This window comes from Patagioenas fasciata, chromosome 22, assembly GCF_037038585.1.
Source record: "Patagioenas fasciata isolate bPatFas1 chromosome 22, bPatFas1.hap1, whole genome shotgun sequence".
Taxonomy (NCBI): Eukaryota; Metazoa; Chordata; class Aves; order Columbiformes; family Columbidae; genus Patagioenas; species Patagioenas fasciata.
The window spans coordinates 2,972,506-2,991,979 of record NC_092541.1 but is presented as its reverse complement, the minus strand read 5'-3'; the positions used below and the strand labels follow the sequence as shown (position 1 = coordinate 2,991,979).

General features: G+C 49.4%; 1 protein-coding gene across 7 annotated transcripts in view; it reads left to right on the top strand.

Annotated features, from left to right (window-relative positions):
* HOXB3 (homeobox B3) overlaps window positions 1-18,587 on the top strand; it is a 55,395-nt gene extending 36,808 nt beyond the window's left edge. For 4 of the 7 annotated variants that reach the window (XM_065856153.2, XM_071798160.1, XM_071798161.1 and 1 more), the window contains 3 exons: window positions 9,125-9,184; window positions 14,649-15,202; window positions 16,277-18,587. In XM_065856153.2, coding sequence (XP_065712225.1) covers window positions 14,767-15,202; window positions 16,277-17,040 — 1,200 coding nt within the window. In that variant the 5' untranslated portion in view covers window positions 9,125-9,184; window positions 14,649-14,766 and the 3' untranslated portion in view covers window positions 17,041-18,587. Of the gene's footprint in view, window positions 1-3,376; window positions 4,051-9,124; window positions 9,185-11,263; window positions 11,694-14,648; window positions 15,203-16,276 lie in introns of those variants that run through there. The other 3 variants (XM_065856156.2, XM_065856157.2, XM_065856154.2) reach the window with 3 other exon arrangements.
* The last annotated feature ends 887 nt before the right edge of the window (window positions 18,588-19,474 follow it).

Sequence of the window (19,474 nt, the reverse complement as noted above, 5' to 3'; positions counted from 1 at the left end):
GGGGTGATTCGGGGTTTTTCTAGCAGGAAGGTAACACTGGTTGGCTTTGAGCGCCCGGGTCTCTCTGAGCCTGCGACAGAGAGACAGAGGAGAATGTTCTTATGATGAAAGTTGGAAAGGTGCTCTAAGGAATTTCTTCCTATTTAGGATGCCAGGCCTGTTATTCACCTCGGGAAAAGCAGAGCTACTAGGAGAAATAACACTGAAAACAGGCTGAAATAGTAGCAAGACCTGGCCAGCAGCTGTTACCTTTTTGGTGGATCCTATGTAAAACACAGCTGAGCTCTACCAGGGAGATCTCGGTCAGGGCACTGAGGTTGGGCAGCGAAGCTGCAGCTCGGGGGCCGAGGTGCGTGTCCCAAAGTGGGGGCACCGGTACCTGCCCAGTGTCCTCCGCGGAGGATGGGGCGTCAGGAGTCACTGCCCTCCCCTGCCGCCCCCAAACTGGACCAAATTGGTCCTAACCCAGAGTGTTGAAAGGGAAGGAGGAAGTGGGAGATCGCGTTTTTAAATATTTTACAAGCTTCAACATGCGAGGAGTCAATAAAACTGACAACAGGAGCAAAGATTAAATGTTCGCACCGGATTCTCGGATGAGAATTTAGCGCTTTTCCCCCTTCCCTTCGCTGTCCTCCCTCCGCTCGCCAGCCAAGTCTCACACCGCCCGAGCATGGGATATTTAACTCTGTCTGCTAGTGTAAACCTTTATGTAGCAAAATTAGAGCAACTCAGCGACTTTCATTAAATATTAAGGGAGATCCAGGGACGGTGACTGAGCCAGAAATACAGCATCATTCTCTGTCAAGCCCCGTATTAATTTAAGTTGTCGGCTTCAAATGGATGCAGACCCCCACCCCCCTTTATTTTATTCGGTGGTATTTGTTTTATTTTGTTGCATTCTTATTTTCCCTTTCTGTCGGCTTGGGATGTTGAGCGTGAGAAATTGGCCCTTGGCGGGGGGCGGTTGCGGGCTCGGTGCGGGGGAGCCGCCCCGCAGCCCCCACCCTGGGCGGCAGCTCCCTTTAAATCAATACCGGGGCTTTATTTATCCCCGGTCCAGACGCCTTTGTGCGAGTGTCGTCCTTTAATAATCAGATGTCAGGAGGAGATGGGGTGGCCGAGGGCTCCCGGGTCGCTCTGGCCGAGGCTCCGTGCTGGGGACACTGCCCCGACCCAGGGGCTCTGGACCCCAAATATGACCCTGAGTAAGAGCCCCAGATCCCCATTAAGAAACTCAGAGCTAGAATAGATGCTCAGATCCTGGATAATAGCTCCGCATCTCCATCAGCATCCCCAGACCCCAGAGGGTAACAGAGATAGGATCCCAAAACTCGGGAGAAGAGACTCAAACGTTGGAGGGGACTCCAGAGCCAGGGTAGCAGCCAGAGCTGGGAGGGAACCCCAGAGCCCAGGTAGGGAGTGGGGCCGGGGCAGAGAGGGGCTTGGGTGATGCAGAACTTCACCAGGATCCGGGCTGGGAGGCACCGGCATCCCCGAAAGCACCAGCTCGGTCCTTGTTTCTGCCCCAGATCCTCAGGGCTATTCTCCTTCCACCCCTGTCAGCTCCATCGTCCTCAAAAAAACCCAAGTTTCTCCGTCCTGCGGTTAACGGTGACCCGAGGGAAAGTGCTTCATTTCGGCCACAGCTTGGGAAGGAAAGTCCGGAGCAGAATCTCCTGCCCCGCGCATCCTCCGCGCATCCCCCGCGCAGTCCCGCCGCTCTCCATCGCCTCTGCCAGCGCCAACAGCTTCTCCTCTCCCAGAGTCGCTAAATAGAACGAGCGAATCTCTCCTTATCATTTTTAAGCACTATTCCTTTATTAACTCCTTGAAACGGAGTTTTTCGAGAAATCAGCTATCGTACGTTATAGTTACAAATGCCAGAAATAACGTTCGAGAGGCGGGAGAAGATAATCAGCTATTTCAAGTAGCTCGAACAGGCGCTGTTTCTTGAATTTCTGTGCAAGAAGCCTTTCCCCTCGCCTGTCATCTAGTCACAAGTTCCCGGTCTATCAGAGCTGCGGATCCGTGTTTATCACAGTTCATCCCCAAAGAAATCTCCCTCCCATCCCCTTTCGGCCACACGTACCCTCTCTTGACCCAAAGAGGAAACTATTAACGTTGTAAATATGAGTCAACAGCACCTTAATTCATAATTTATTGCAGGCGGTAGGAGAGAGTTATTTAAGATCAAAGCATCACGGAGGGCGAGAGCTGCAGAAGCGTGGAGACCAGAGAGCGGAGCCGTGAAGGAGGATAAGGCGGAAACCCGCGGAGAGGCGCGGAGACAGGCGGGGAGGACGCGGCTTTACCTTCCCCCCCTTTTTGAAGCGGCTCCGGCCGGAGCAAACCCGGTGTCACCCCCAGCCCGCCCCACTGCAGGCCCAGGAGCCGGTGCCAATTCTGCTGCTTCGTTTTCATCTTTAAAAAGGAAAACGAACACGGGCCACAGGCAGACAAGACAAAAGGGAAGAGCTCAGTCTCTTTTCAGTTAAATGGGCAAAAGTTTGGAAACGGTGACAGTTTTCTTTGAAGTTTTCTCCTTTTTTTTTTTTTTTTTTGTCGGTAGGAGGGGAAAGGCGAAAGAAATAAAAGGGAATAACCACATTTCAACACCTCCCTGCGCGTAACCATCCCAGTTTAAAAGGGATGTTATAAATCAGAGGCGATGGTGGAGATTTGACTCTTTTTTTTCCTTCATTTTAGGGTAGATATGAGGGGAGGGGTTAAGGCGAAATCCCCACTCGTTGCTGTATCGTCTCCTTTTGATGTCCGACTCAATGTGAAATATATCAGGGCTTTATTGGCAGCGGTATCTAGAGGTCAGGAGAGAAGCCTGAAAAACTCCGGGTCAAATTCTCTCTGAGCATGTCCCGGTGAAATGAACAGGGAAAGGCCGGCGGTGGGCTCGGGAGCTGGGGGGCGGACGGGCAGAGGGTCCGACCCCCCACCCCCACCCCGAACCTCCGATCCCACCGCCCCGGGGGCTCCGGTCCCACCGAGCCCGTCACCTGCCGCCGGGTCCAGGCTCCGGCTGCTCGCACTGCGCCCCCCGGCTGATGGGGGTTTGCTGACCTACCCCGGGGGGACTTGGTGGGGGCATTTCGCCCTCCTTCCCTCTGGTTTTTGGGGGCCCGCGGCTTCTCCCTTTCCCCTGTACCCAGGTCCAGGTTTCCTCTCCCCGCACTCAGGTCAGTTCGAACAAAGCCGAGTCTAAAAATAACTTCCAGGGTCTGGCTTGTTGCTCCTGGTACCTCTCTGTTTCAAACGCGAGAGACCAAAATATTCCCTGGAAAAGGGCAAGATTTAATCGCAGGGTATTTATCCGGGGCTACTGGGAAGGGTGGAGTTGAAAGGAAGAAAGAAACGCCGCGGGTTTCGCATAAGTTTTATTTCCCCCATCTTTCTCTCCTTCTTTCTTTCATTCCTTCGTTTTTCCCCTTTCCCCGGACGAGACATATGGAATCAATTTTGCATCCTGACATTGAAGGCCGGCCAATTCCTACTGGCTCTAAAACCAGAATCCATTTGGTTCCCTTCTCTCCAGCACCCCTTGTCACTCAGTATTATAACCGTCTTGCAACATTTTAAGTCTTTATAAAGAGAAACAGCTTTCCAGATAGATACCAAGGATTCGGGAATGGGGGAGGTTTTTTAGGGCTTTTTGTTTTGTTTTTGAAGGGGAATGTGCGCGCCACCCCCCCCTCCCGACACCCCCATCACATCTCCCCCTGCTCGCCATCTCTCTGCAAAGGGGGCCGCATCCTTGCAACACTTTAAGCTGTTTTGGAAGAGTTTCTTTTATTCTCCACGTCAAGTCGGTTCCGTTTGAATCGAGCGAGTCCAAAAAAAAAAAATCAAAGCATCTTTGGGGACAAAAAAAATCAAACACAAAAAACCGAGAAAGCTGTCAGCAAGATCCACTGGGGTGCAATTAAATAGTTTCTTCTCCTTAATTTGCCTGCTCCAGTTGCGAATTCACACCACCCCGAGCCGGCTTCGCTCCTTCTTCTTCTTCTTCTTGAAATCCTGGGTCGGACAGTATCGCAGGTAAGAAGTTAAATAAATAAAAGCATGATGCAGCTCTGCTTTTTGTACCTTCTCAGCTTCAGCGCTGTGAGATATAATGAATTGCTCCGAAACCTTTGACAGTCTTGTTCCCGGTCCCCGTGAGCTGTAGTTGGTTTTCTCCTGGTTACAAATTAAGAGAGAAGCCTCGGGAGCAGCATCGGGGGAGCTGTAGATGAGCAAAAATCCTCTCGTAGGGTCTCTAACCGAGCGCGACCGCAAAGCGCCGCTCCCCGAGTGCGCGTTCCCCGCGAGGTTTGTCTGGGCCACATTTGGTAAAGGTTTAGCACCTCTCTCGTGTTTGAAAAAGCAACTACAAAAGCCCATTGGAAAAGCGGGGTGTTAATCTGAAGAATGTATGTGATGGTGATTTATGACCCTACAAAGTTTTTTGTTTACTTGAAGCAGACCTTAATTACAAAAGCTTCTTTAAAAAAGAAAGAAAAGAGAAAAAAAAAGGTTTCCCATGCTCAGTGCCTGTCCATAGCGGGTTTTCCCTCCCCAGGTCTGGGTGTAGTGGCCAGATGTGACTAATGAACATCTGGTTAGTTGAGCTGCTGTTTCTTTTAGGCGGTCGAAATGGGTAAGACTGAGACTCGGAACCGTCCAGCATGGGAACGGGGGCTACTGGGGAAGCCCCAAAATATCGGGCTTTTCAAAAGATTCAAGGTTTGTTTGGGCTGGGGGGAGATGTCTTCGAAAATGGGTCATTGGCTCAACTGGAGTTTCTGGGATGGCCGGGAGGGCGAGATTTCGCGTGGGAATATCGGGTGCGTTATTTGCTGTGGACTTGTGCTGTTCAGTTCTGACTCAAACAACCCACAATCCCTTCCATCCTCCCCCGTGTCGGCCCGATGAGTGTTTTAAGAGACAGGAAAACCGTTTGTATGGAGCAAAAAAAAAACCCTCAAAGAAATCTAATTAAACCTGTAAAGTTTATATATATGTATATATTTGTGCTCTCTGTCCTCCTTTTGTTCCTTTCCTTTTAGAGCGAGATAATAACTCAGTCCCCGGGACAAGCTGCCAGTTCTAAAACTGTCTTTATACATTGTGAAACTGGAAAAGTTTGGACTCAGTGACCAATATTTCCTGAGGCGAACTGGTATATTGGCAGGAGCAGGAGCTCGGATACACAAGCGTCTGGCTTGTTCTTTTAGATATATATTTATTTTTCTTTTCCTTTTCCTTTTTTTCCCTGAAAATTGCTTTGCATTAAATTTCCTCAGCTTCAGAATTATCTTTACTCGCCTCCAGCTACACTCGAAATTTTTTACCGAGCGCTTGATGTGTCGGCGAATGAAATCTGAGAAGAAACCGCAGGCCCTAAGTGGCCGTAATTTAATTGATTTTATCATAAATCATCAACTTCATGAAGACCCAAAGTTTTCATTGAAGTAAATTGATATTAATGGACACTTTCTGAAATCTAACCGTATAGATCTATATGATGGTGTCGCTCCCACTTCTGCTCTTTTGGGACAGGAGATTTTAGGGGAGGGATTTTTCCACCTTTCTGGTTTTCGTTTCTCCCACTCTCCCTTTTGATTCCTCCCTTTCTTTCTCCCCCCCAACATGGGGACGCTGAGCCCTGGGGTGGGGAGCGGATCTGGGAGCTCGGCTCCTCTTCGTGGGTCAATCCAGGAGCACCGAGATGCGGCTTTTTGGGGTGGATGAGCACTGCATAGTTGGGTTTCTCAGTTCTTGCGTTTGGAGGCCGTGGGAAGGGATATTTCTGGCGAGAACACGCGTGTTGCAGCGCGGAACATCCCAGCGCCAGCACCGCCTTGCTCGCATCCGTGTGATAAGCAGAAATTAGGGTTTAAAACCCCCACTTCCACCTACGTGTCCTCTGTTGCGTTCAACATCGCCGTTCCCTAAGCTTTCTCACCTAATTAAAAATTAACTAAGAGCCCGGCGTGGATGGGAGCCCTTTGATGTGGTGATGAGGATGACAGAGCGAACACCCTTCAGCACCGAGAATTCGGTGGAGCCGCGGCTCGGGTGTGCGTGCCTGGGGGATTTGCAGGGGTGCGCTGTGTGGGGAGGATGCAGGACCCAGTGGCATCCACACGGTTCCCTACAGCCCATAAATATTCAGTGTGAACACCCCAAACCAGAGAAATATAAGCCTTGACACCCCTTCTTTCTCCCTCTCCTGAGACTTCTTCTTCAGAAATTTGGGGTCTTTACAAATTATCAGGTGGAAGAAGCAGGTACAATGGAACTCATTCCTTCTCCCCCACGCCCAGCTCGTTCTCCAGCGCCAGCCGGGTCCCGGATTCAGGCGAGTATCACTGCAAAAACCACCCGAATTCCTTCCTTTTCTCATAGAAACATCCACGGCGGTAGCGTGGGTGCCTGGTCCTCCGGGGGGCGAGGGAGAAAGAGCTTTGAATCCTCGTTTTCTCCCTCTTTCTTTCTTTAATGGGAGGAGGAGGCTGGGGGTTAAAAAGGGAAGAAACGGGGAGTCGGGACCGAGCTCAGGAAGAGCAGGAGCCGCGCCCGGCGGTGCCAGCCGCTCTCCTTGCTTTCTGTCCCCCAAACCCGTTTGTTTTTCCCCTCCGTTTCCGTCTTTGCCCTTCGGTTGGACGCTGAGGCTGCTGCAGTCGCTTTCCTCTTTAATGTTTGCTCGCTTCCTTCGCTTTCGGGTTAAAAGAGAAAAAAGCAAAAGGAAAAACTAAAAGAAAAGCAGAAAAAGCAGCCCAGAGTGCCCCAGAGCCAGGGCAGCCCCAGTGCGGCAGGGAGCGAGTGGCATCGCCCGCCCCGCTGCCTGCGAAGTTTGGGGAATTAGTGGGACGGGAGGGGAGAGTCGCTCATGGACCAATTCTGTACAAAACGGGCAAAAGGTTGACGTGTCCCAGTCACGTGAGCGCATAATTCAAGCTATTATTTTGGCATTTGGAAGGCGGGGGGGGGGCAGAGAGAGGAGTGAGAATGGTGATTCCCAGCCCGCCTCTGCTGAGCTGTTCCCAAAATAGCGATTTGTAGCACGCTGATAGCGCGAACTGCCGGCTCCTCTCCCCCCGCACATCCCATAGCCCCCCAGTCACCCCCCAGCCCCGCCTCACCCCTCGCTGGGGCTTTTGGGGACCTGTGGGAGGGGGACGGGCGGGGGTCGAACGACTCAGTGCCCCAAGGAGCCTGGGACTTGTGGTTGTTTTTGTTTTATTATTTTTGAGACAATTCCAAAGCACTTCCGCTGATTGATCATTAACCTGGTGAGTTATTGCTCTTCTAAGCAAAGGTCAGGGAGAGAAAAAGGTCTAATCTGTCAAGGCAAGCCCACTGCTCACTCCGTCTCATTTTGATTTCTTATCCGGGCTGGCTTCTGTTTGGGGTTTCAGAAGGTCCTGGACCCTCCATAACTCTCCCCTCTTCCTCGGAGCTCTCTCGTCCCTCGGGCTGTTTGTGCAATGTGAAAACCCAAACTCCTTCCCTCTAGACAAAAAACAAGGGCCAGGGCAGAGTGGGCAACCCCACGGGGAACGCGGTGGGGCCGGGGGCAGGAGCCTATCGTGGGGTGCGGGATGAGCAGGGACCGGGCTGGACCTGAAGGACAAATCAGTGCAACTAGAGGAAAAAACAAAACAACCAACCTCAATCAAAACAAAGAACAACGAGAGAGGAAAAACCCCTCTCTCCATCCCCCTTTTGCCTGTACTGCGAGGGAATAAGTGAAAAACAAAGAAAAACAGCCCCACAACCCCCGCCCTCCTTGCTGGAGCCGTTCTTTATTACAGCGTCTTTTCGGTTGTTTGGTTGTTTTTCCTTTCCCCTCCTCCCTCCCGAATCCACTCGGAATAAACGCGGTTTCCCCCTTTCCCCCCTCCCTGGGCTGCGTGGGAGGAACGCGCGGAGGCTCGGCCCGGTTTTGCTGAGCTCACACAGCAGAGGCTGCTGGTTTGGTTGGTTGGTGGTTGTTTTTTTTTCCCTGTTTACAAATCTCTGTGTGTACTCTACAGAGGGAACTGAAAAGCCCCAGTTAAGCGGGGAAGGCAGTGATGTAAGTGGAATATTGCCAAAGCTGTGTATTAAAGCGTGCGCGCGTGTAATAATAATACTAATAAAAAATACAGCTACAGGCCGCCGACTAGAGAAGGTCATGAAGCATCCGCGGGTGATTTATGGACTCGGGGATGTTGTCACAAGCAGAGCAAGGGTGTGAGGGGAACATTTTTATTTGAGATTAATAACATCAACATACAGAACGGAAACGGGATTATTAAAGCGACTGAATGTTTCCCCAAACGAAAATATTTTTAAATGAGATTGCTTTTTCTTTCTCCCTTTCTTTCTCCCTTCCCCAGTCCTCCGCGCCAAAGTTGCGGTGATAAATCTCGGCGTGGCTTTAAAAGATGTTTACGGCTCGATACCGTTAATTTTGATACCAAATCACTGCTGTGTGGATGGTGTCCTCGTACACTGTAAAGCTTCTCCGTCCTCCCCCTCTTCGTGGCGATTTTCCGATCACATTGGAGTTAAAAAAACCCCAACACCCAAATTCCGAATCCTCAGGAAAACGGCCTTGTATTGTCCCTACTGTTATCCTGTTGTTGAACCCAGAGCTAAATGACTGCGTGTATTTAATCTCTTACACGTAGTTAACTCTGAAATTACCACCAAGATTTAAACAAAACCCTTCCCGACGTGTAGATATTTTAAATTACATTCAGAGTTCGCCAAACCACCCCCGGTTGGAGCCAAAGCGTCTCCATTGCCAACGCCAGGACGGGAGAAGCGGTTCCCGGGCTGGGGGTTTGCACAGGGAAGGTGGAAGGAACGGCCGGGAGCGGGAATTGCATCAGATTTCCAGAAATCCACCTGGTGTTCACCGCTCGATGGGAATATTATCCATGAGGAGCCCGGGCAGTGCCGGGACGTGCTGGGCTTGTTTGGGTGGGAGAATCCCAGAGGAGCTGCTGGGGCTTTGTTCCTCAGCCCATCGTCTCCCCATTGCCACCCCAAGGTTCTCCCTGGGATCAGTTCCCTTGACCACGCTTTTCTGATGGAAGTTTCATACTTTCCCCCCTCTTCTTTTTTTCTTTCCCCCTAGTTCTCCTTTCTCAAAGTTCACCGCTGCCTCGTATTTGCTGGACCAGGCATTCAAGAATTGGTGAGTTTTGCTGAATCTCCTACCTGGTCCCTGTCTGTGTGTCCGTGTGTCCCTCTGCAGCAGTCTGGGCAGCCATTCCTTCCCCAAACTCACCCAACGGGACTTCTTGTTGGTTTGTGGTCTTTTCCCCCTCCAGCACCCCCAGGATAAGCACGGCTGCCCTGGATTTCAGCTGAGTATTTTCGTTTTGCTACCGGCTTGTCTTTAAACTTTGTGATTTATGACCGTAACTTTGAGGGAGTGTTTTAAACGGGAGATATTTCCTGTGCTCCCTTTGAAGGGAAACCCAGTCAGATTGCAACATTTGCTGCTGATTTCGTGACGAGTGCGAGGGAGTTACATTTTAAAGAAAAATAAGCTGCAACCAGAGCAAAGATGGCAATGCATAGGGAGCCTAAAAAATAAAATATAATATAAATAAATGAAGTACTTACAGGACATCAACATATAAACGTGCAACGACTTTCTTAACAATTAATGTTAAAACAAAATTTTGCACTTTGGAAGAGCTACTTGCAGAACTCAAGATACTTCTGATTGCCCAGGTGCTCCAAATAAGTCACTGGAAATCCATATTCAGAAACCCAGAGAGCACTTCACCTACAGAGCAGGGTTTAAAAGAATAGTCCACGACTGGTTTTCCTCTTTCCTTCCTTGGAGTTTCAACGCCGGGGCTCCAAAATAGCAACTGCCTTGTAGCAGAGGATTTCTCTTGGATCAGTTCATAGAAAGTCAGATGTGGTAAAAAAAATGGCATAAAAGGTGTCTCCTGGTCGAAACCCTCCCGTCTGGGGCTGCGGTCAGAACAATAGCTGGAAACCCCATAGTCCTTGGGGTAAGACTTTATCCATCACCTACAAAACCTTGGCTGTCCTCTCAAAACTCAAATGTTTACTTCGACACCTTCCCCCTCCACCCCCCCAGACGTATCGGTCTGAAGGTGCACACAAAAACACACAAGAAAAGGGCGATGCACCCCCCCCCCCTCCCCTCGACGGGTCATACCTTCCCAGCGAAGTCCAGAGAGCCTTTGTGGTCCCTCTTTTTCTGGCTTTGCTAAACGTAAATTCCCCCCGTCAGCACTTAACCCAAAGGAGCGAGAGCCAGAATTAAAGGAGGGCAGATAATTGCGATGTGAAACAAAAGTAGCACTTGAAAAAAAAAAGTGCAGACACCTCAATTCCTTGCCCTGCCTTCCTCCCACTCCCGGCCCCTCCTCGACACGGACTTTCCGAGCAGCGTCTTGGCGAGTTTGTGCTTTCGCAGCCGCGTGGGAGCGGGAAACGCATAAATCTGCAATGTGCCGTGGCGACAGCAGCAGCGCCCGGCACAGCGCTACCGCCCTTATTAATAATAGCGAGAATCATTATAATCTTTATTGCTCAACACCTCTCTGCCTCGGCCTCCCCCGGGGGTGATTTGCGCCCTGACCCCCCCCGCCCCGGCCGGGGCCGAGCGGAGCCTGCAGCCAGCGGGACGCACAAACTTAACGCCGAAGTTCCGCGGGGTTGCGGAGTTGAAGCAACACAAGAGATTCCTCCCCCCTTCCCCTCCGCCCTTGCAAACACCGGGGCCGGGGGCTCCAGGCCCCCACCCCGGGCAGCAGAAAAGGGGGTTTCCCATAGGGGGGTGTCTGCGAGCGGCCAAGCGCAGCCGAAGGGCCGGGGTGGGGGGGAAGCAGCAGCTCCTGAAAAAGCCGCGACCGCCGCCGCGGAAGGGGAGGGGGGGCGACTATGACTATGTTGAAAGGCTTTATTAGCATAAATTGACACCTAATTGTTAAACACGTGAATCAAAGGCAAGCTTTGCTATCTTTCTGCCTAGGCCTCTGTCCACCACGTCTGCAATTAGCATAATTTTTCACTAGTGACGCTGTTTGGGAGGCTCGTTGGCTTTGCCCGGCAATCCCAACCAAATCTTGATTTTTAAATATCCCCTCCGCTTTCTTTCCCCCTCACCCGCACCCCCACCCGTAGCCTGGATTCTTTTCGTTATTATTTTAATCCCAGCCAAGCATTGCATAGTTAAAGGGGGGGGGGTGTTGTGTTCAGCTTTTCTTTCTTTCCTCTTTTTTTTTTTTTTTTCCCTTCTCTTTCCCTTCTTCCCCTTTGCTGTGGTAAAGCAGAGGCCATTGTTATCAGTGAGCAGCGCGTACCAGTCTATAGGGCAACTAGAATCTCAGGGTTTGTCCATTCAAAGCCCTCAGCTTTTCTGCACATCTTGGAAGCTGGAAAGCATCTTGATCTTTTTTTTTGCTCTTCCCCAAACGGAGACAGAGAGACAATTTGAGCTGCCGTAACCGAAAGCTCCACTGGCTGAGCCCCCTCCCCCTCTGTTTTGGCTTTTTTTTCATACACATATACATGCATATGCTGGATTTTTTTCCTCTCTCTCGTATATTCCTGTAACGTTTTTAAAGGAAGGGGGTCATTCCTTGCTTATTGATTGCGTGGATGCTGGATGTGAAAATATATTATGTCTGCCTGTGCTTTGCTCGTCAGAGACTAAGGTAAGCCGGACTCAAATAGGCTATCACTTTGTGAATGGCGGAGTATATGTCCCAATGATTTATGACCATATGACTCCAATCTCGGTTCAAGAAGAGTTCACAAGCTTTAAGCTTCCCCTCCACGCAGAGCCGCTTTTGCAGCCCCATCCAGGGCCCGTTTCTCCCCTGCTCCACAACTGGGAGTTTGCTGGGGGGGAAGCTCGTTTGTGGGGGGAGGGAGGAGGGAAATTTTAGGAATGTGTCTCTATTTTCCAGGCATACGCACCGCAAGGCAGTCGCTGGGATTTGAGCTCTTTCTGAGCAGCCGACCTATTGTTAAGGGCACGTTTGGAATATTTATTATTACTAATAACTGGACTGCAAAACGGGGCTGTGCCCGGTTCGGGGGCAATGGACCTTGGGGGGGCGGGGGAGGGGGAAGGCGCTGCTGTTCCTCAGAAACACGGGCAGGTTGTGAATTTAGGGTTTCCAACATGGAGGGGCTGGCTTTGCAGGAGAATACCTCTGCCTTACCGTTCTTTGCTCTTTTTCCCCCGATTGCTCGGCTTTCATTTCTCTTCCCCGAGCACCCTCCTCCCACAGCCCTTTCCCTCTCGCACCTTCCCCCGATTTTATGTATTTATTTTTAAAATACCTCTAAATCCTCGCACTCCAAAGTTGCAGGCGAAGAGTTTGTGGTTAAATGTAACCGCTCGCAAAGTGAAACTTGGAGCGTGCTGAAGCACCCGGCACGGATCCTGCCCGGGTTTAATTGGCGCAGGAGATAATCGAATATTTATTATTCTGCCTGAGATTCTCCTTTTTTTTAAACAATTCCTTGGAGTAAATAATTAGGATTGCGGCCGTCCTCGGCGAAGATAAATGAGCGGCATTTGCGAGGCGCTGAGAGATGAGGTACAAAGCAAATCTTCTGTGGAAGCCACAAGCGAGCGAGCGTTTGGGCGAAGGGGATTGTAAATTTATTTAATGGACATTTAACAAAAAAATCGCCGGTGTTATTTTTAGCTGCTTTAGCTGAGCCTCCCCACTCGGCTCTAGTTCGGGTTTGCTTTGTGGTTTGCTGTATCTTTTTCTTTTTAAAGACCCAATGCCAGACAGGAAGGCCTCGGAGAAATTCCCACCTCTGCCCTCGTAGATATTTTGAGCAAACCTATTCATAATAAAGGCGCTGCTGTTTGTTAATTAATTCACAGCTCCTCGGCTCGGGTAGCGCAGTCTACTTTTTAATAAGACATATTTATCATGGCGAGGCAACAAAATGAGAAGAACTCCCCGCAAGGATATCAGCCCCTCTGTAGACAATAATACATCTCCGTGGAAGATACAATGCAGATTTGGGAATGCAGAAAGGATTTAATCAGTGTAAAAAAGCGAAGCAGCCCCTTCGTGGACACGTCGGCTGTGGTAGGACTATGTGGAGGTTTCATATGACATGACATAAGAACACAGCAGTCAGGGAAGGGAAAAAAAGACGTTATTTATTGTCTGGCTGTGGCTTCTGTTAAACACCGGTACTTAGAAATATCGCGTTAGACTTTATCTCCACAGAGTTTATTTTATTTTATTTTAGAGAATGAAAGAGCGCAGATAAAATTAAATATACAAGAGATACAATTAAATATACAATGGATATCAATTTCAAAACAAAATGCACCGTGGCTCCTCGCAAACTCTGAGCTGCACAGAGAAGTCTCTGCCCTTTTAAAACCCGTGCGCTGCTTGATTGATCCGCATGCAGATTATTTGCAGCTCAAGACAGTTTTAATAATTCTAATGGTATTTCTACCCTGTCTTTATGGCAGAGTAAGTTTATGCTTTGAGAAAAGAAAGGAAGAGATAAAGAAAAATAAAAAGGTCAGAGAGAGAAAGAAAAAAGGAAGGTTTCGTTTTGTAATCTGAGGTTTTGGATGGGGTTTTTAGACTTTTTGAGCTGGATTGAGGGAAGGAGGAAAGTATAAAAATCAAAGGGGTAGAAAGTTAAGAGCAAATGGCCTGGTGAGCATTTGTTTTCAAGGAAAAAAAAAAAAGCCCAACAGCAATTAAAGCGGTTTGGGAATCACCTCCTGGCAATGGGAGTTGCAGAGCCGGGACCACGAGCACAAAGCAGTGCAGGCAATGAGGGGGTGTTTGCTAAATACAACCTGTGCTGCCAGAGAGGAGACACCTCCGACCAGCCAAGGGAAGCACATTCTTGAATTCATGCCCCTGCTTAAATCTGCTGGAAATATTTGCACTGGATTCCAAAGACATTGTGAGTCCCTGTGCAAACAGAAAATTAAGCCAACTGTGTCAGGACACCATTACCATATAGAACATATTGACTATTTGCTGCTTTCAGTTTAAACTCAAATATATTGGACAGAGGTCCTACGATAAACTTAAGAGACTTTTAATTTCTGGCGGCGTAGCATCTCACTGGATTTTGTGTGTGTGAATGGCTGATTGGAATAAGTCGGGGGTAAGAAAGCAAGACTTTGATTCCTTTAATGCTTGTTAGCAATTATCCATTCTGTATTCTTATATTTACCTTAACATGTGTGCTATCTGTACATGGATGTGTATGTGTGAACACGACAGACGCATCTGCATGTATACACACACATTTATAGGGGTGTTTTTTATATATATAGGTAAATATAGAAGTAAATAGATGGATACAGATGAAGCCACGTGTGCTTACAGAGCACGTGTGTAGTTATACATGCTGGGTACAGACCCCTAAGGGGAAAAAAGGTGCAAGCAACCAACCAGGAGAACTGCTCCCCAAAATTAGGCTCCACACGTTTGCCCTGCAACATTTGCTGAGCCTCTTTAGGCTGGACGCAGGACAAAATCTGCTCCAAGCATCTGTTCGCCCTGTTCTGCGGGACCCTATTCATGTCATGGGCCTTTCAGGCCCCAAGATGGATTCATAGGCCGGGTACTATTATTGTGTGTTTTCTCCTAACCTTTCAGGTCAGCTTCCAACAGACAGCTGGAAACGGCCTGTCACGTGGCCTTGGGGTGCCAATGTTCTGCCATAGGGGTGTCAAGACCCTGGTAGCCGGAAAAATCATTTCGGAGAGGCCCAGAGATGCAGAAGACGACGTATTACGACAGCTCCACGCTCTTCGGGGGTTACTCCTATGGGGGCACCAATGGCTTCGGCTACGAGGGTCCCCAGCAGCCCTTCCAGCCGGGCTCTCACATGGAGAACGACTACCAGCGGTCTGCCTGCTCGCTCCAGCCCCTGGGCAACACAACCCCGCACGCCAAAAGTAAAGACCTGAACGGGAGCTGCATGCGCCCAAGTTTAGCCCAGGAGCACCATGCGGCTCCCCCCATCTCGCCGCCCCCAAACCCGGCTGCCAACAGCACCAGCAGCAACAGCAATAACCAGGCAGGGAGCGGTAAAACTGCCCCCAGCAAAGCCAACCTCAGTGCAAACGCCAGTCTCACCAAGCAGATATTCCCCTGGATGAAAGAATCGAGGCAAAACTCCAAACAGAAAAACAGCTCCCCTAGCACAGGTACAGCGTTCAGCTTTTTTAACACTCCACTTTCCTAAACAGCGAGGTAACAAGGCCACCGGCCGGAGTAGGATTATTTGGAGGCAGGGGAAAGAGGGAGAGGATGCTGTGAGGATCCAACGAGGATCCTGGTGCTGGGCAGAATCCCAAGGCTGCCAGCCACACAGCCCAGCCTGGCTGAGTGAGCCCTGGCCCTTCCTGCAGCACTGACTGTGCACACTTGGTTTCTTTTCAACATCTCCAGAGCACCGCAGGGTGATAAAACCAGGCCCATGTACAGAGCCCATGTCCAGCTGGGTAGATACAGACCCACGGACACGTCTCCCCATCACTCACCCCGTGGTGCCAGAGCAGAGGGCTGGTTCTCTTCCCACCTTCCGCCTCCAGACGTAGCGCTGAACATGGTGCTCTGATTCTGTCTGTGCATATATAAAGCATATGCACAAACACATGGGTATTCTTGCTTGCATACACGCACATCCCTAATGCAATCAAGAAAGAAAAATCAGTATGGAAATACCACTGTTGAGAGAAATACGTTCATACAAACTTCACAGCACACACTTTGTGTTAATCTGGTTTATCTGTGGTATCTGTGTCTATCTCACAAAAACGTAGGCACAGATGCGATTTGGTGTTTAACAATGTACACGCAAATATTTGCACTACACAAATAAAAGACACACACAAGATGTGTGTGTGTGTGTGTGCATTCGTACCTTGGCAAACAAAACACCTCCCAACACTGACCTGTGTTAGTATTAATTGGCTTTGCAGTGACTGCCCCCGTGCCAAATATTATTTTCTCAAAATTATCTGTTGGAAATAATCGACTCCTAAATAAATGGCCCTGGAATCCTTTTCTACATGACATGATCAAATTTTCATAAACCAGGGGCAGCTTTGGAGAACAGAACTCTTAATAAATGACATGATTATGGAGTGCAGGCTAATGCAAAGGGGTGAGGAAAGGGGGGGGCGAACTCTCGTGCCTGTTCCAGGATTTATTAAGAAACGATGCATTCAATTTCTGCATGTAAGTAATTATCTTTTATTTCATTTCACGGCCGGCAGAAACCTGCAGTGGCGAGAAAAGCCCTCCAGGCTCCTCGGCCTCCAAGAGAGCCCGCACAGCCTACACCAGCGCTCAGCTGGTGGAGCTGGAGAAGGAATTCCACTTCAACCGCTACCTGTGCCGCCCGCGCCGCGTGGAGATGGCCAACCTGCTGAACCTCAGCGAGAGGCAGATCAAGATCTGGTTCCAGAACAGGAGGATGAAATATAAGAAAGATCAGAAGTCAAAAGGCATGGGGTCTTCTTCTGGAGGGCCGTCCCCCACGGGCAGCCCGCCCCAGCCCATGCAATCCTCCGCTGGCTTCATCAACGCCTTGCACACCATGAGCAGTAACTATGATGCCCCCTCACCGCCTTCCTTCAATAAGCCCCACCAAAATGCCTACGCCATGTCCACTAACTACCAAAACCCTATCAAAAGCTGCCCCTCTCAACAGAAATATGCCAACACGGCCCCTGAGTACGACCCGCACGTCTTACAAGGGAACGGGGTGGCCTATGGGACTCCCAGTCTGCAGGGCAGCCCCGTCTATGTTGGAGGTAACTATGTGGATTCTATGCCCACCTCTGGCCCGTCCCTGTATGGCCTCAACCACCTGCCACACCACCAGGCGGCCACCATGGACTACAACGGGCCCCCACAGATGCCCCCGAGCCAGCACCACGGACCCTGCGAGAGCCACCCCACCTACACAGAGCTTTCCACGCACCACGCTTCTTCTCAGGGCAGAATCCAAGAGGCGCCCAAGCTGACCCACCTGTGATGGGGAGCGGGGACGGGCTCAGGTGACGCGGACAGGACCTCATCACAGGGCAAGGGAGAGGGGAAGAGGGCAGGATCAGCTTCAGGAACATTTGTGTTGAGCTATTTTCTTATTTTCTTTGACAGGGCAATTTCCACCAGGTTGTTGTACTTGCTATTATTATTTCTGGGTTTCATTAGGCACAATTTCCAATCATTTCAGTGTTTCCTGCCAAGGTCAGTTCTCTCTCTGAAGAGATATACCTCCTGTGTTTCAACACAAATGCTTCTGAAATGGCTTTGGGGTAGTTTTGTGGCAATCTAGCAGATTTGAAGCAGCAACACCCTTCGTTTCCAAAGCAAGTACAAATCATCACTCGTAATTCTTGGACACTGGAAAGGAAAATAGTCAGCCAGCCAAGGCTTTCCAGTGGGTGTTTCTGCACGTAAACATGCCCATGTGTACACGTATGCAATCAAAAGAGATTCGCAAGAGAGCCGCCCTCCTCTCCAGCTCCTTGGAGGAACCTCGCGCATCCTTGTCTGGGAGCAACCGCCACCAGTCCCCATGGAAACTGCAAATATACAAACCTGCCAACACGTGGGATTCCCGCTCTTCCCCTCTGGCCCCTGCCTCCCCTCTCAAAACTATTTCAAAAAATAGAATAAGAGAGGTCTAAGGATTGCAAAAGGTTTGGGAAATCAAAATTGAAATGCCTACAAGCCCCCACCACCAATAATCGCAGCCCAAAGGGAGGAAGGAGGAGTTGACAGGTCTGAATATTTTCCCACCTTTGCCTCTGATGACGTGAAGTCTCCATTCAACAGTGCCGGGGTTTTTAATTTGGGGGTATTTTTCTTAGGGTTCATTAACAGAAAAGCAATCTTAAGACTTGGAAGTCCTATGCTTCTTTCCTCCTCTTTTCTTGACCTTATGTGAAAACAGGGTATATTTGAACAAACGGAATGTCCTCCCATCAAAGCAGAAGTGAATGGATCTCTCGTATTTGCTAATGCTTTCTTGTCTGGACATCTTTGTTGCACTTAGAGTTTACATATAATGGGTATAAAAACAACTTTGAAGGGCTTTCGTCCAACTCAGTCGAGAATGTCCTTCAATGGGTGTGTGTTCCGGTGAACATTCATATATATTTATTGGTTATAGCCAGTTTAAAATATTTTCCTTTTTTTTTTGGTATTATTTATCCCCAATATTATGTATTTATATGAGGAAAAAAGAAACAAATTGTACTTTTTTAGTATTTACTTGTTATAAAGGACATGGTGTTTCCTTGTCATTGTACAACAAGCCTATTTTAGTTATTGTAATTTAGAAAGACCAGTAGTTTTATGTTACCTTCGTACTTATGAATAATGTAATTAGTTCTACTGGAGGCATGAGAGCAGAACCAGACTGTAATTGTATAGTCCTGAATTAGAAGAACTATAGCTAATCCCTCCCTCCCACCTCACCCCTCCTCTTTCTTTGTTCTTATGGTAGTTCTTTTCTTTCCTTGCTTAAGGGTTGTCTGTTGAACCATTCTTGAATAAACTTTCTGTTATCAATTTTACCTTGTCCTATCAGTCGGATTTGAAGGCAAAAAGAAACAAATGTGTAAGCAAAACGCGGGAGGAGACGGCAGGAAAGGGGCCGCTCCGAGTGCTCCAGACAACGGGGTTCGTGTCTGTGTCCCGTTCTGGGCCCAAACCCCGGGGCTGGGGCAGGAGTGGCCCCACGCTCCCTGCGCGTTCCCTGCGCGCCCCCTGCGCGCTCGCTCCGTGCGCGTTCCGTGCGCGCCCGCGGCCACAAAGGCGGTCACGTGATGCCGGGGCCGGGCTGCCATTGGGCCGCGAATGAAAACAAAGGAAAAGGATTAATCACACACACTAAAAAAAGGGGTCCAGAGTTTCTATACGGAGACCTTAAAAGTGAAGAGAAAATGAATTAGTTATTATAATTAATTGTTGTTAAAATACACGTGCACACATACACACACACGGGCACACACACATACATGTGCACACATACACGCGCACACAAGCACACACACACATACACACAAACGTACACAGGCCTACACCCTAAAATTGTTATTAAAGTGGGGGGAAAGCCGCCGGCAAAGGTTCCGTTCTCAGTGCAAGCAAAAGGGAGAAAACCCCTTTGTCAGCAGCAAAAGCAGATGGGATAATACCGTCAATAATTTGCCTTTCATGCTCTAAAGCCCTAAAAAACTTATATTAAAGCAGAGAGGGCAAATAAAAGTTTTACGGTTCTGGAAAAGGTGTGAAGTGCTTGTGAGGCTGGAAATGCTCCATCGCTGTGGCTGCTGAAAGGGGACGGTGCCCTTCAAGGGGAGCAGAGGCGGATTTTGATTGTTGCCGGGAGAAAAGGCTGTAAAAGGTACCGAGAAAAGGGCCGGGCTGTAGAACCAGGGACTGTGTGTGTGTGTGTGTTT